The sequence below is a fragment of the Diceros bicornis genome, chromosome 6 (genome assembly GCF_020826845.1).
Source record: "Diceros bicornis minor isolate mBicDic1 chromosome 6, mDicBic1.mat.cur, whole genome shotgun sequence".
Taxonomy (NCBI): domain Eukaryota; kingdom Metazoa; phylum Chordata; class Mammalia; order Perissodactyla; family Rhinocerotidae; genus Diceros; species Diceros bicornis.
The window spans coordinates 63,351,138-63,368,575 of record NC_080745.1 but is presented as its reverse complement, the minus strand read 5'-3'; the positions used below and the strand labels follow the sequence as shown (position 1 = coordinate 63,368,575).

The 17,438-nt window shown below is 42.6% G+C and overlaps 1 protein-coding gene across 2 annotated transcripts in view; it reads right to left on the bottom strand.

Moving 5' to 3' along the window:
- Positions 1 to 537: 537 nt before the first annotated feature.
- The window catches only part of HOGA1 (4-hydroxy-2-oxoglutarate aldolase 1), a 28,024-nt gene continuing 11,123 nt past the window's right edge, over positions 538 to 17,438 (bottom strand). The window contains exons 4-7 of one of the 2 annotated variants that reach the window (XM_058543680.1): positions 16,980 to 17,114; positions 16,641 to 16,737; positions 14,840 to 14,973; positions 538 to 1,447 (exon numbers count right to left, since the gene is read on the bottom strand). In XM_058543680.1, coding sequence (XP_058399663.1) covers positions 1,298 to 1,447; positions 14,840 to 14,973; positions 16,641 to 16,737; positions 16,980 to 17,114 — 516 coding nt within the window. In that variant the 3' untranslated portion in view covers positions 538 to 1,297. The remainder of the gene's footprint in view (positions 1,448 to 14,839; positions 14,974 to 16,640; positions 16,738 to 16,979; positions 17,115 to 17,438) is intronic. The other variant, XM_058543681.1, reaches the window with a different exon arrangement.

Sequence of the window (17,438 nt, the reverse complement as noted above, 5' to 3'; positions counted from 1 at the left end):
GAAGTTGCCTGTGAGAAGAACCCAGGTGCAAAGCCCCATGCTTCAGTGCCAGCCAGATGCCCAGTTTCAGTTGAAGATTGATATCTTTTGTATTCTCTCCTCTAGCCTTTGCCCTAAATAAGAATCTGTTTACCTTTCTTTTTAACCAGAGTAATTTTTTGAAAGTCCATCTCAGGTTTTCTGCCACTAATCAGATATCACTGAATAATGTGAAACATTTTGGAGAAAGCAACCTTTTGATTAATGCACTGTTCCTAAATATCTCAGTTGAACCTTTTTGCCTCTTACCTTTCCCACTAGAAACTTCACTAAGCCTTTCCCTAAACTGCTGATAATCTAATACCTGTGTTTGCTCAGTATTATTAGGGCCTCTGTCAGAGCTGGGAAAAAGCAGACCCTGAGAGCTAAATTGTCTCTCGGAAGGTTCTTGACATGTGGGCAGGAAACCTAAGATCTGCATAGCAGTGGAGTGTCATTCTGTACATAGCCACACTAGTTTTACTTATTAAACTTTATTGCAATAACAAAGTAGTTATTTTTCATAATAAAAGCAGAGTGCCTATACGCAAGAAAGTAGTCCTGTCTCAGGCCAAGTCCGCTTCCCTAATGTTTCAGACCTGGGTTGGCTAGAATAGTCTTCTAGAATGTAACATTTATCCACCAGGTGTCGTTATTTACCAATTCTGGCAAGCTACTGGGCTGTCTCCATGCACTTGATGGTTGAGATCAGGTTAGAGACAAGAATATGAGATCAATCAAAATGGATTTAGGAAAGGGCACTGTGGCTGGAATGCAGCTTGGGAGCCTTTCAAAGACCAGTGACACTTTTCTGATCAGGTTTCCTAACCTACCACTTCCCCTGAAAGGAGTCAGAACCTGAGTTCTCAGGAATAGCCCTGGCTTCTGCTGCATCACACTAGACTCAGGTTTGTATCCCCAAGTCTAAGCAGTCTTCCCTTCAGTAAAACACCCGGCCTTACTGCGCCCAGCTGCCCCCTGCCCTTCCTCTCTGGCTCACATGTCTTGGGGCGTAGGAAAGCATGGTAGAGAGACAAGCAATTGCTCCTTCCCAGACTAAAGGTCTCTAGAGACCCAGAGTTTAGTATACAAAAATGCGAGAAGTCATGGGACTGTGAGAACAGGAAATGGGTGTGCATGGCAGTGCCTGGTGAGAGGCTACCTGGAGACTGAAGGAGGAAAAGGAGCCTCAAACCCTCGTCCCCCATGTTCCTCTTCAGGCTGCAGGTGCAAGGCAGGAGCTGAGACGGGCTCAGGCAGGGCATGTCCCTCCTTGCCCTCAGAGCCAGCCATTGCTGGTGAAATCCATGCGCAGGGCCTCTTCCTCAGCAGGGCTCAGCTCCTGCAAGGGGGCACGGCAGGGGCCTCCGTAGTAGCCAAACCAGTCCATGGTTTTCTTCAGCCCCGGGATCCCGAAGCGCCGGGTCACCTGGGAAGCAGGGCCTGTTAGAAGAGACTGGAGACTCCCCTGCACATACATATCTGGGACCCAGACATGTGTCACTTTCGGAAAGTTAGGGATCCTCCACCCTCCTGGACCGTGAAAATAACTACCAAATCTCTGACATGCAGGGTAGATTGGGAATCCAGATTGAGAGACCAGAAGGCAGGTCAGCAGTAAAGAACACAATGCCAAAACCGCAGATTAAGGAAGGAAGGCAACTCCTTTGGTTTTAGGAGAAAAATCCAACCTCTTAGGGAGGAGAGTGGCATTCAGTCTTCAAGCTCGGATGGGAGAAGGAGCAATGCTGCGGGGCTGGGCGCTGGAGCATCACCAGTCTGCAGCCCAGTTCCCCAGAACCTGACCCCGGCACAGCAGGCCTGGGAATATAAGCACAGCCAGAACTCTACTGCCCCTGCAGTGCCCCACCCCCCACCTCGCTCTTCCCTGACCCCAACTCTAAATGCTCCCATGGGAAAAACAATGCCTCCTTGTCCAAAGAAGTTTCACTGTGTAAACTTGTATCATTAACTTATTATCTCTGAGCAAGTTTTCTGCCTGAAAAATGAGGGGCCTGGACAACATGATCTCTAAAGTCTTTTCCATTGTAATGGGGAACCTAGAGCTATTGTCATAATTTAAAATCACGCATGGAGTTTTACAGAAAATGAAACACCAAGTTTCTCTGCTGTTAGCATAGCAACTGGTTATTTCATGCTGATCAAAAGTGTTAGATGAATCTTTGACTACCTAAAAACTAGGAAATTAATTATTACTTAATAAAGTTTTATTTGGAGGGAAGGTAAAAGCTTAGAAGTATGGGCTTCATGAAGGTAAAAATAATAAAAAAGGTTGGGATAAAAATTTGGGAACCACTGATGAATGGTCGACTAATAACTATTCACCACGAGAGGCCAGTAGCCTTCAGCAAGCCTCCTCCCAGGCCTGGCCCAGCTGTGATGTTCTAATAACCTGGGCATTTCAACAAAAACCTGAGTAGGGTGGGAAAGACCTAGGGGTGAGGATGGAAATAAGAAGTAGCTAGAGAAAAGCTTCCTCCCACCACATGTCTCTGAAGATCTCTGATTTGCCCCCCTTCAGACCTGAGAAAGGGTTGACTATTTTGGTGGTAAAGACCATGGAAAGTGCTAAATATAGCCGGGGCAGGAATGGAGGAAGCACATTGTGTTCGCAGGGCAGGGCAATAGGGTGACATCAAGCTGCTCTTGGGGTGGCTGAGCCTGCAGCCCAGGCAGCAAGAGGTGTTCCAGGCATTCTTGAGTGTGTGCCCAGAGCGGGCACAGGAGAGGCACAGAGTGATGGGTAAGGCAGGATGGCATGCAGAGAGCTAGGATGGCAGCAAGCATCCTCTGTCCCCAAGGGGCAGCCTAAGCTGCTTAGTCTGTAAAATGAGGTGATAACACCTACCTCTGTCACAAGAATCAGATGAGAAAGATACCACTCTTAGAACAGTCCCCAAGAGCCCTGGAAGCTCCTGCTTTTCCTGTCCTGGTGGTATGCAGGTTCTGGAACATTCTCTCTCACAGCTGGATGGGAGTGGGAGAGCAGAGGTCCCACCCCAATGGAATGTCCACTATGTCCAGTACAGCCTGTGCCCTGGTGGGGCTCAGCTGAAGGACCCTCATTTCTGCAGTTCTTACATCCTATTTATAGAGCATCCTATCCCAGGAGAACCTTCATATCCAGGAAGACTCATGCTGCCTCTTTAGTTGTCCTTTCTCTAAATCTGAGTTAATCTGCCCCTTTGAGGTAAAGATATCCAGAGGCTGACCACCACTTTACTCAAACAAAACATTGCCTAGCTCAGTTGGGACTATCGCCTCGGATGCAAAACTTAAGCAGATGTCAATAATCTCAGTCATCAAGATAAATATTTAATGCAATATTTTTTTAAACATCAAAATCAATGCAAAAAAAAAATCCATGATAAAGTATCAAAGTTTTACATAAAGAGAGGATCCAACAGAGCCATGCCCTACCATATTGTAGCCTGAGGCAAAGCACACGTGTTCCCCTCTATACATGTTTTGTGTATTTTTAATGGTTAATTTTTTTCTAGCAGTAGATTTGGAAAAAAAAATTATTTTGATGAGTTTGCTTCCATTCAAGCCTGGGAAGTAAAACTGCAATAAATTATGTTTTTGGTATAGATAAAATATTTAAGGGGCAATGGGGGTGGGGGGTGGGCACAAGGGGTGAAGGGAGACATATATATGGTGATGGACAAACAAGCATGTACAACCCAAAATTTCACAATGTTATAAACTATTAAAACATCAACAAAAAAATGTAAGGTAAAAATTTACAACATAAATTCCTTACCATCTCAGTGCTTTCACAGGTTAGCATAGTTTGATCATAACCTGACAATTGTGGCTACAGTCAGAATGACATCACTGCCTTATAAAATCCCAAGTCACGTTACTTATCATTGACTATGTCACAAGTGGCCTTTGATGCATTTATTCCTATTTAGGGTTTACTTACTTACTAGAGGGAACATAATAGTAGCAACTATGTCATTTGAGTCTTTTTTTTTTTTTTTAAAAAGGGTTTACCGACTACCTTTTATTTATTTATTTATTTTTGTGAGGAAGATTGGCCCTGAGCTAACATCTGCCAATTCTCCTCTTTTGGCCGAGGAAGACTGGCCCTGGGCTAACATCCATGCCCATCTTCCTCCACTTTGTATGGGTCGCCGCCACAACGTGGCCTGACAAGCAGTGCGTCAGTGCCCGCCCAGGATCCGAACCGGCGGACCCTGGGCCGCCGCAGCACAGCGTGCGCACTTAACTGCTTGCGCCGCCGGGCCGGCCCCACATTTGAGTCTTTTTATCACACCAAATACTAAGATTGCATGGTCTGGCATATAAGCACTTACTAAAAGTTTGATTGTTTTACCCCAAATTCTACTCTTAGGAATTTATATTAATTAAATATCTATAGAAATACAAAAAATGGATGTACAAGGATGTTGAACACATTATTTTTGATAACCACAAATTAGAAACATAAAAATTTAACAATATATAACAGGTTAATTAATTTGGTTCTGCTCTATGGTGGCATGTATACCATTATTAATCAGGATGATACTGGTCCAGGCTTTAAATAAGTATACATAATGTAGGAATGGTATCTGGTTGAAATTTAAGACATAAAGTATGTTATCAGATATTCTAAACGTGAAACTGTGTTCATAGAGTTCATGACATGTTAGTGCCTTGGTTTTTCATCAATAAAATCAAGAGTATAAAGATCACCTAAAAAAAAAAAAATATATATATATATATATATTTAAAACTAAAAGAACGCTGTGAGTTTTAATATACCTATTTTTAAATTTTTCAATGTTTTTTCCAACTTTATGTTCTGGGGAGGAAAAATCACCATTTAGAAAACTACTTAGAGCTTCTACTTCCGGGAAGATGGAATAGATGTACTTTTCCCTGTTCCTCCCAAAAAGTACAACTAAAAATCCCTGGACATTATATAAAAACAAACATAAGAGTCTGAAAGGTAGAGAAGGAAGATGGACTAGGGACCTGGGGACCCAAAGGAACAAGAAGTGGTGAGTTCCCTGGCCCAGGCCTGGCGCTGAGGGAGCTGGCAGCCCTGGAGTGCCAGTGGGCACGGACAACAAAAGCGTGTTCTCTCTAGCCAAGGACCAGGAGAGTGGCAGCTTAGCGAGATGGAAAACTTTTAGACAATAATCCCTCTACTCCAGCCAAACCACACAGAAAACACTGTGGCCCAGCCCCACCCAGGCCAGCAAAGGCTGAATTGGGAGCCAGAACTTCTACCCCACACTCAGCAGTAAAGAGTGCCCCTCCCCACCCACGAGGGCCGCTCTCAGAAGAGGCCTAGTGAGAAGAGTCAGAACTTTCACCACTGCCCACCCTAACGGAGGCCATCCCCCGTCCCTGGCCACACACTGTGGTGATATCACTGGAGGCCATATGCAGAGCAGTAAGGAGGCACTTCCACCCCTTCCAGCCAGGGAGGTGTCAGGAGAGGCCGAGAGCAGAGCTGTAATTTTTGTTTAACTCCCAAAAAAGAAATCTCCAGGCCCAGATGGTTTCACTGGAGAAGTCTAAAAAATGTTTAAAAAAGATTTAACACCAATTCTACACAGTCTCATCCAGAAAACAGAAGAGGAGGGAAAATTTCCCAATCAATTTATAAAGCTGTTTTTACCCCGATACCAAAATCAGACAAAGGCAGTACAAAAAAAGAGAAAACTACATACCAATATCCTTCATGAATATAGACAGAAAAATCCTTTACAAAATACTAGCAAATGGAATTCAGCAATATATAAAAAGAATTATACACCACGACCAAGTGGGGTTTAGTCCAGGGATATAAGTCTGGTTCAATATTTGAAAAGTAATCAATGTAATCCACCATATTAACAGGCTAAAGAGGAAAAAAAATCACCTAATCATATCAATCGATGCAGAAAAGCGTTTGACAATATTCGACACCCATTCATGATTTTTAAAAAACTCTCTGAAAACTAGGAATAGAGGGGAACCTCCTCAACTTGATAACGAGTATCTGCAGAAACCTACAGCTGACAATATACTTCATGGTGAAAGACTGAATACTTTCCCTTAAGATCAAAAACAAGGCCACTCTTATTCAACATAGTGCAGGAAGTTCTAGGTAGTGCAATAAGGCAAGAAAAGGAAACAAAAGGCATACAGATCAGAAAAGAAGAAATGAAACTTTCCCTGTTTGTAGATTATATGATTGACTATGTAGAAAATTCTTGGGAATCTACAGAACAACTCTTAGAACTAATGAGTGAGTTCAACAAAGTCATAAGGTACCAAATAAACATGCAAAAATCAATTATGTTTCTTTATACCAGCAATGAACACATGAATGGTGAAATAAAAAATATAATACCATTTATAATCACTCAAAAAATATGAGCCACTTAGGTGTAAACCTCTCAAAACTTTTACAGGACTTGTTTGCCATAAACTACAAAATGCTGCTGACATAAATCAAAGAAGGTCTACATAAATGGAGAGACATACCATATTCAAGGATTTGAAGACCACAGAGTAAAAATGTCAACTGTCTCCAAATTGGTATACAGGTGTAACACAATTCCTATTAAAATCTCAGCAAGAGTATTTGTAGATATAGACAAGATTATTCTAAAATTTATACGGAAAGGCAAAGGAATTAGACAAGCTAAAACAATTTTGAAAAATAAAAGAACCAAGTAGGAAGAATCAGTCTATCTGATTTTCAGATTTATTATATACCCACATTAATCAAGTCTATGTGGTATTGCAAAGGGATAGATCAATGGAAAGAATAGAGAACCCAGAAATAGACCCACACAAATACGCCCAACTGATTTTTGACAAAGGTGCAAAAGCAATTCAACGGAGGAAAGATCATCTTTTCAACAAATGGTGCTGAGGCAAGTGGATGTCTATAGGCAGGAAAAAAAAAAGAACCTTGATCTAAGTCTCACACTTTATACAAAAATTAACTCAAAATGGGTCACAGACTTGTAAAACACAAAACTATAAAACTTTTAGGAGAAAAACCTTCACAATCTAGTGCTTGGCAAAGAGTTCTTAGACTTGACATCAAAAGCATAAACATAATAGAAAGTATTGATAAATTGGACTTCATCAAAATTAAAAACTTTTGCTCTACAAAAGACATCAAGCGAATGACAAGACAAGCGACAGGCTGGGAGAAAATATTTACAAACCACGTATCTGACAAAGGACAAGCATCTAGAAGATGTAACAAACATCTAAAGCTCAACAGTAAAAAACCAAACAATCCAATTAGAAAATGGGCCAGAGACATAAACAGACACTTCATCTAAGCAGATATATAAGTGGCAAATAAATACATGATAAGGTGTTCAATAGCATTAACCATCAGAGAAATGCAAATTAAAACGACAATGAGATGTCACTACACACCTATCAGAATGGCTAAAATAAAAAACAGTCACAACAGCAAATGCGGGTGAGGATGCAGAGAAACTGGATCACTCACACATTTACATGGATGTAAATGTAAAATGGTAGAGCCACTCTGGACAGAGTTTGTCAGTTTCTTAAAAAAACTAAACATGCAACCATCATACTACTCATCGATTGTATATTTATCCCAGAAAAATGAAAACTTATGGTCACACAAAAACCTGAATGTTCATAGCAGCTTTTTCTTTTTCCTTCCTTTGCTGAGGAAGACTGGCCCTGAGCTAACATCTGTTGCCAATCTTCCTCTTCTTTTGCTTGAGGTAGATTGTCCCTGAGCTAACATCGATGCCAAACCTCCTCTACTTTGTATGTGGGTCACTGCCACAGCATGGCTGATGAGTGGTGTAGGTTCTTGCCTGGGATCCAAACCTGAGAACCCAGGCCCCGGAAGAGGAGTGTGCTGAACTCCAATCACTATGCCTTGGGGCCGGCCCCCATAGCAGCTTTTAATAGCCAAAACCTGGAAACAACCAGCTGTCCTTCAACAGGTAAACAGTTAAACAAGCTGTGGTATGGCCATACCATGAAATACTACTTATTAGACTTGTGCTTCTCAAAGACCCACATAGGGGGTTTGCCCCACCTTCCAAAGCCTGAAACAATTGGGTGCTCCTGTGCCTGAGGCCAGCCCCACCCAGCTGCAATCCTCAGAGAGCTGACAAGAGATCTAATAGGCTAGAAGCTTACAGCAATTGTAAGGCCCTGAGCCTAACAATCTGCCATGCTGGGAGCCTACTCACTTAAAAGAAATACTGCAACACAAATGTGGTATTAGAACTTGCAGCCAACAGTGCTGGGGCTCCCCATACCTGATAAAGAGACTGAAGGGCCCACAACAACTACAAGCAGCTGAGCATTACAACAGCTGGCCAGGAGCATAACTCGGCCTCCCTGGGTGCCTACAGGGAGAGCAAACAGGCTACAACAGAAGGACACACGTAGCCCACATAGGGGTCACCCCTGGAGCATTGAGAACTGAGGGAAGCACACTGGAAGCCTCCTAAGGCATCACTTACATAAGGTCACCTATCCAAGAGCAGGAGACGTAGCTGACCTACCTAATACGTAGACACAAGCACAGGGAAAGAGGCAAAATGAGGAGGCAAAAGAATACATTCCAAGTAAGGGAACAGGACAAAACTCCAGAAAAGGAACTAAGTGAAACAGAAATGAGCAACCTACTGGACAGAGAGTTCAAACTAAGAGTGTTAAGGGTGCTCACTGATCTGGGGAGAAGAATAGATGAACTCAGTGAGAATGTCAACAAAGAAATGGAAGATATAAAAAAGAACCAATCAGAAACGAAGAATACAATACTGTAAATGAAAAATTCATTAGAGGGACTCAAAAGCAGAGTAGAGGATACAGAAGAACGGATCTGTGAGCTGGATGAAAGACTAGAAGAAATTACCCAAGGTGAACAGGTAAAAGAGAAAAGAATAAAAGAGTGAGGACAGTCTAAGGGACCTCTGGGACAACATCAAGCACACTAACATCCGTGTTATAGGTGTCCCGGAAGGAGAACAGCGAGACAAGGGGGCAGAGAATCTATTTCAAGAAATAATAGATGAAAACTTCCCTAACCTAAGGAAGGAAACAGACATCCAGGTACAGGAAGCACAGAGAGCCCCAAACAAGATAAACCCAAAGAGGCCCACACCAAGACACATCATAATCAAAAAGTCCAGAATTAAAGATAAAGAGAGAATCCTAAAAGCCGCAAGAGAATGTCAAGTCACATACAAAGGAGACCCCATAAGGCTATCAGCTGACTTCTCAGCAGAAACCTTACAGGCTAGTAGAGAATGGCACGATATATTTAAAGTGCTAAAAGGAAAAAACTTACAGCCAAGAATACTCTACCCAGCAAGGTTATCATTCAAAATGGAAGGAGAGATCAAAAATTTCCCAGACAAGCAAAAATTAAAGGAGTTTGTCACCAAGAAACCAATGCTACAAGAAATGTTAAAGGGACTGATTTAAGGGGAAAAGAGAAGACCACAAATAGGAAAAATTATCTATTTCCATGATAAGAACGTAATGGATACAAATGCACAAAAAGAGGTTAGATATGATATCAAAAACATAAAAGGAGGGAAGAGGGGAGTTAAAGAGTACAGCTTTCAGACAGAGGTCAAACTAAAGTGACCATCAATTCTGTATAGAAGAAGAAAGGAACAGAGAAGGACTACTAAAACACTGAGGGAAAAAAAAAAAGTTAAAAAATGGCAGTAAGTACATACTTATCAATAGCTACTTTAAACGTCAATGGACTAAATGCTCCAATTAAAAAGGCATAGGGTGGCTGACTGGATAAAAAAACAAGACCCATATATATGCTGCATACAAGAGACACACTTCAGACCTAAAGACACTCACAAACTGAAAGTGAAGGGATGGAAAAAGATACTCCATGCAAATCGCAATGAAAAGAAAGCTGGGGTAGCTGTACTCATATCAGACAAAATAGACTTTAAAACAAAAACTGTAAAAAGAGACAAAGAAGGGCATTACATAATGATCAAGGGAACAATCCAACAAGAGGATATAACACTTGTAAATATCTACGCACCCAATGTAGGTGCACCTAAATATATAAAGAAATTATTAACAGACATAAAAACAGAAATAGACAGTAACACAGTAATAGTAGGGAACTTTAACACTCCACTTACACCAATGGATAGATCATTCAAACAGAAGATCAATAAGGAAACATTGGCCTTAAACAACACACTAGAACAGATGGACCTAGTAGATATGTACAGAGCATTCCATCCAAAAACCGAAGAATACACATTCTTTTCAAATGCACGTGGAACATTCTCCAGGACTGATCACATATTAGGCCACAAAACAAGTCTCCATAAATTTAAGAAGATTGAAATAATACCAAGCATCTTTTCTGACCACAACAGTATGAAACTAGAAATCTTTCCATGATAGAAATCAAAAAATCAGAAAAGCCACAAATACGTGGAGATTAAACAAAATGCTACTGAACAACGACTGGGTTAATGAAGAAATCAAAGAAGAAATCAAAAAATACCTGGAGACAAATGAAAATGAAAATACGACATGCCAGAATTTATGGGATACAGCAAAAGCAGTTCTAAGAGGGAAGTTTATAGCGATACAGGCCTATCTCAACAAACAAGAAAAATCTCAAATAAACAATCTAACAATGCACCTAAAGGAACTGGAAAAAGAAGAACAAACAAAGCCAAGAATCAGTAGAAGAAGGGAAATAATAAAAATTAGAGCAGAAATAAATGAAATAGAGACCAAAAAAACAATAGAAAAAATTAATAAAACCAAGAGCTGGTTCTTTGAAAAGATCAACAAAATTGACAAACCTTTAGCTAGACTCACCAAGAAAAAAAGAGAGAAGGCACAAATAAGTAAAATCAGAAATGAAAGAGGAGAGGTTACAACAGACACCTCAGAAATACAAAAGATTACAAGAGAATACTATGAAAAGCTTTATGCCAACCAATTCGACAATCTGGAAGAAATGGATAAATTCCTAGAATCATACAACCTTCCAAAACTGGATCAAGAAGAAGTAGAGAATTTGACTAGACCAATCACCAGTAAGGAGATCGAAACAGTAATCACAAACCTCCCCAAAAATAAAAGTCCAGGACCAGACGGCTTCCCTGGTGAATTCTACCAAACATTCAAAGAAGAATTAACACCTATCCTTCTCAAACTCTTCCAAAAAATTGAGGAGGCGGGGAAGCTCCCTAACTCATTCTACGAAGCTGACATTACCCTGATACCAAAACCAGACAAGGACAACACAAAAAAAGAAAACTACAGGCCAATATCACTGATGAACATCGATGCAAAAATCCTCAACAAAATACTAGCAAATCGCATACAACAATACGTTAAAAAGATTATACACCATGATCAAGTGGGATTTATTCCACGTATGCAGGGATGGTTTAACGTTTGCAAATCAATCAACGTAATACACCACATTAATAAAATGAAGAATAAAAATCACATGATCATCTCAATAGATGCAGAGAAAGCATTTGACAAGATACAGCATCCATTTATGATAAAAACTCTGAATAAAATGGGTATAGAAGGAAAGTACCTCAACATAATGAAGACCATATATGAGAAACCCACAGCTAATATCATCCTCAATGGTGAAAAACTGAAAGCTATCCCTCTAAGAACAGGAACCAGACAAGGATGCCCACTGTCACCACTCCTATTTAACATAGTACTGGAAGTCCTAGCCAGAGAAATCAGGCAAGAGAAAGAAATAAAAGGGATCCAAATTGGAAAGGAAGAAGTGAAACTGTCACTATTTGCAGATGACATGATTTTATATATAGAAAACCCTAAAGAATCCACCAGAAAACTTCTAGAAGTAATAAACGAATATGGTAAAGTTGCAGGATACAAAATCAACATACAAAAATCAGTTGCATTTATGTACACTAACAACGAAGTAGCAGAAAGAGAAATTAAGAATACCATCCCATTTACAATTGCAACAAAAAGAATAAAATACCTAGGAATAAACTTAACCAAAGAGGTGAAAGATCTGTACACCGAAAACTATAAAACATTTCTGAAAGAAATTGAAGAAGACATAAAGAAATGGAAAGATATTCCGTGCTCTTGGATTGGAAGAATTAACATAGTTAAGATGTTCATACTTCCTAAAGCCATCTATAGATTCAATGCAATCCCTATCAAAGTTTCAACAACATTTTTCACAGAAATAGAACAAAGAATCCTAAAATTTATATGGAACAACAAAAGACCCTGAATAGCTAAAGGAATCCTGAGAAAAAAGAACAAAGCTGGAGGTATCACACTCCCTGATTTCAAAATATACTACAAAGCTATAGCAACCAAAACAGCATGGTACTGGCACAAAAACAGACACACAGATCAATGGAGTAGAATCGAAAGCCCAGAAATAAACCCACACATCTATGGACAGCTAATCTTTGACAAAGGAGCCAAGAACATACAATGGGGAAAAGAAAGTCTCTTCAACAAATGGTGTTGGGAAAACTGGATAGCCATATGCAAAAAAATGAAAGTAGACCCTTACCTTACACCATACACAAAAATTAACTCCAAATGGATTAAAGACTTGAATGTAAGACCTGAAACTGTGAAACTTCTAGAAGAAAACATAGGCAGTACGCTCTTCGACATCGGTCTTAGCAACATCTTTTCAAACACCACGTCTGACCGGGCAAGAGAAACAATAGAAAAAATAAACAAATGGCACTATATCAAACTAAAAAGCTTCTGCACAGCAAAGGAAACCATCAACAAACGAAAAGACAACCTAATGATTGGGAGAAGATATTTGCAAACCATACATCTGATAAGGGCTTAATCTCCAAAATATATAAAGAACTCACGCATCTCAACAACAAAAAAACTAACAACCCAATTAAAAAATGGGCAAAAGACCTGAACAGACATTTCTCCAAAGAAGATATACAGATGGCCAACAGGCACATGAAAAGATGTTCAAAATCATTAACTATTAGGGAAATGCAAATTAAAACTACAGTGAGATATCACCTCACGCCGGTCAGAATGGCTATAATTAACAAGACAGGAAACAACATGTGTTGGAGAGGATGTGGAGAGAAGGGAACTCTCATACACTGCTGGTGGGAGTGCAAACTGGTGCAGCCACTATGGAAAACAGTATGGAGATTCCTCAAAAAATCAAGGATAGAACTACCATATGATCCAGCTATTCCACTGTTGGGTATTTATCCAAAGAACTTGAAAACACCAATTTGTAAAGGTACATGCACCCCTGTGTTCATTGCAGCGTTATTCACAATAGCCAAGACTTGGACGCAACCTAAGTGCCCATCAAGGGACGAATGGATAAAGAAGCTGTGGTATATATACACAATGGAATACTACTCAGCCATAAGAAACGATGAAATCCAGCCATTTGTGACAACGTGGATGGACATTGAGGGTATAATGCAAAGTGAAATAAGTCAGAAGGAGAAGGTCAAATACTGTATGATTTCCTTCATTAAGTAGTAGATAATAACAACAATAAACAAACACATAGAGACAGAGATTGGATTGGTGGTTATCAGAGGGGAAGGGGGGAGGGAGGAGGGTGAAAGGGATAATTCGGTACATGTGTGTGGTGATGGGTTGTAATTAGTATTTTGGTGGTGAACATGATGTAATCTATGCAGAAATAGAAGTATAATGATAAAAAAAAAAAGAAATACTACTCATTAATGAAAAGGAACCGACTTTTGACACACGCAACAACGTGGATGAATCTCCAGAGAATTATGCTGTGTGAAAACAGCCAATTTCAAAAGGTCATATACTATATGATTCCATTTATATAAAGTCTTGAACTGACAAAATTATAAATATGGTGAACATATTTGTGGTTACCAGGGGTTAAGTCAGGGGTGGAGGCAGGACGTGAGTAGGTATGGCTATAAAAGTGTACCAAGAGGAATCCTTGTGGTGATGGAAACATTCTGTATCTTGATTATATCAATGTAGAAATCCTGGTTGCATGTTGTACTATAGTTTTGTAAGATGTTATCATTGGGGGAAACTGGGTAATAGGTACATGGGATCTCTCTGTATTGTTTCTTACAATTTCATGTGAATCTACAATTATCTCAAAATAAAAAGTTTAATTTAAAATATAGATCAAAGCATGTCTATAGGGACATACATTTTCCTCTCTGCCTCAGACTCCAGCATGGCTCTGCACAGCACTGCCTGGCACTTGACAGACATTCCATCTTGGCTCTTCTCCTTGACTTGCCCCACACAGAATTGGGGTACATGGACTGACTGCAGAATAGATCATTTGAAGACAGAAGTCTCCTGGGCAATCTGGGCTCTGACTACCTCCAGCCTTCCAACTCCTCCTTTACTACTCCCAATCATTCTGTTTTTTAGGATCTTGACCCCTATAAAGCTGATATAAAGGCCCATGTCTCCCTCTTTCTAGGTAGTGCGTCTCTAATGAAGGTCCTGGGATTACTCGTGTCACAGTCATCGCTTGTCTCAATGCACAGTCCTGGGCCTAAAGGATTAGAATTTTAACTAGCTCCCTAAATGAATTCTAATGCACACTTAAGTTTGAGAAGCAATGGGGCTCAACTTTGTCTGAAGTCAAGATTTTCTGGGGAGGCACAAGGAGTTCCCACCCTGGGATGTTCTCTAAAGGGACTTTCTGACAGGGAAGAGCCTGAGTGGGGACCCCTGTGCCCTCCCTGGCTCCTGCTCCAATGAGGACACAGACCCCCCCACTCTTCGGGGCCAGCGGCTGGGAGCTCACCGCAGTGTTTGGCTCAATGAGGCGATGCTGCAGCTTCTGGGCATCTTCCCATTGCCCTGTGAGGCAGAGTCGCTCCAGCTGGCACACCTGAGCCCCCAGGACATTGGCCAGGGCACATATGCCCCCCACAGCTCCTGCCCCAGAGTAAAATGCAGAACATCAGCCAGAGCCTCTTCTCACAGAGAATTCCAGACCCTGGTCCCCAGCACCTCTTTATTCTGGAGAGATAGGATGTGGATTTCTATGCCACTGGTTGGCCACATCAGAGGCATGCTCTGTGAGTCCACAGAGCACAGCTTTCCGGAGAGAAAAGCTGCCAGCATATTTGAAGTAGAGTCCCACAGGCTGAGCGCTGCTTAGAGCTGTTCTGTAAGGGGCAGGGAGCAGAGCCTGAAGGCTAACTCAAGGACAGTTCCTTCCCTGCACCCCTAGAGTAAAGTCCCACCTGCCAGTTGACACCTCCACACTCCTCCAATAGCCCCCTGACTCATCAGTCCTGGAAGGGGGTGGAGTGGATGGGAAGCCTCTGCTATTCTGAAATCTTATTCCCCCTAGTGAATTCAGCCTGGGACAGCAGCGGCGGGGTGGGGGTGGGGGGAGTGGAAAGAGTTCTGGACACATTCAGGAGGCTGGGCACCTCCTCCCGTTGGCTGCATGAACTTGGAGAAGCCATAGACTCTCTGGTCCTCTTTGTTCTCATCTAGGCAATGAACACGGGCTGGCTGTGATCTCAGAAGGCCCTGCCAGCCTATGAGTGTGATTCTAAGGCTTGTTAGGAGTGACTTTAAACAGAGTGGCCTCAAGACTGGAGAGAGAGTAGGCAACTGGAATGGGCTAATATAGCCGCCAATTATTGAATACCTACTATGTGCCAAGCACTATGGCAGACGCAGGGCCAATGTTCTCTAATCCTTACAACACCTCCCTGCTACATAGAGGTGAATAAATGGTACTCAGTACTCAGTGAATAAATGGCAGAGCTGAGATTCCAGCTCAAACCCCCTGGCCTCCAGAGCCTGGCTCTTTCCATCTGCCCCACCCCCAGGAACAAGGCATAATGGGCCCCCTCTTCCTCCCCCACACTTTAGAGACCGAGACGTGGCAGAGAGGAGTTATGGGAAGACCTAGACAACAAGCCAAAGTCTGCAGAGACCAGAGAGAACAGGAGCCAGCATTGCCCCCTGCAGCTCTGGAAAAGTAACTCCAATCTGTACTCGCTGGGGCTTCAGCTGAAGGGAGCAGACGTTTCCACCCCTCCCCAGCTCAAATCCAACCTGAACCCAGCGACCTTGATCCAAAGCAGACAAGAGCAGATGATCTGAGGGTGACATTCCTAGGATCCTGGACTGGAACAGAATCTGATCAGGCTGCTGAAGATCCCTGGCCCAAGTCTACAGGTCTGACAATTCATTCTGGCCTGGGACCAGGAGAGAGGAAAATGGACTCTTGGACTAGACGGGAGGGCCCTAAGGCCTCTTCTCTCAGAGAATGATTTACAAGGTGAGATCAGAAGGAGCTATATTTGTCAGCTAGGCAGGGAGCTCGGGACTTAGAGCAAATTGCAGGCGTCCCTACTGCAGCCAGAGATCGTACCCATCTCTTCCACCCAACAAGGTCACTCTTAAGCACCCGGTATTCAGACAAGCAAGCAATGTGCCAGACTTCTGAGGTTTCCGAGCAGGCAGGCTGGCAAAGGTCCTCCGCAGCCCCAGCCCGGCCCTCACGGTCTCTCCCAGCAGACCCCAGCTGCCTGGACCTATCTTGGTCACTCATCACAGTGTGAGAGCAGCGGGAGGCCTACCCACGGCATAGCCAGCCAGCAGGAAGCCAGCCGATCCAGCCAACACATGGAAATCCTGCCTCCTGGTCTTGTGAACAATCAGCCCGATCCTGGTCACCTGCAACAGCAAACCTGATGTGAGAGCTGGGCTCAGAGGCTCTGCTGCCAGCCTGGATGGTGGGAGAATGAGAGCCCAGGTCCCAGAGAGATGCCCCAAAGTTCAGAAGCCCCAGAGAGCCCACACAACAGACAGAACCCAAACAGGAGCCCAGGACTAAAGCGGGTCGCAGAGCTGCCCTGAAGTTGGCAGCAAAAGAGAAGAGGAGGCGGGAGCCCCAGGCAGGAGCTGCTGCCACTCACATCACCTCCGCTGTCCTTGATGCCCACGATGTTCGGGTGCTGGGAGAGCGTGACCACTGCATCCACAGGCAGGTCCAGCCCTGTGTTGGCTGGGACACTGTACAGCACCACAGGAATTGGAGAGAGGTCAGCAACCTGAGGGGCGTAGAGAAGAGGGGAGAAGGCAGCTGACCCCGCTGAGGAACCCGAGGCACTGCCCCCCATCAGGTCCGGGCCTGGGTCACTGCAGGGCCACCTGGACAGCCCACCTCCTGGACTAGAAGTCACAGTGCTGCGTACCCTGATCGTTAGCAGTAATAATGGGTAATACTTAGTGAGTACCAGGTGCAGTTCTAAGTCCTTCAAGTTTTGATAGAATTTAGTCCTCACAACAATGCTATGAGGAAGACGTCATTATTCCTCCCATTTGAGAGGAGAGGAAACAGCGATACAACATGGTTAGGTCAGTCATCCAATGTC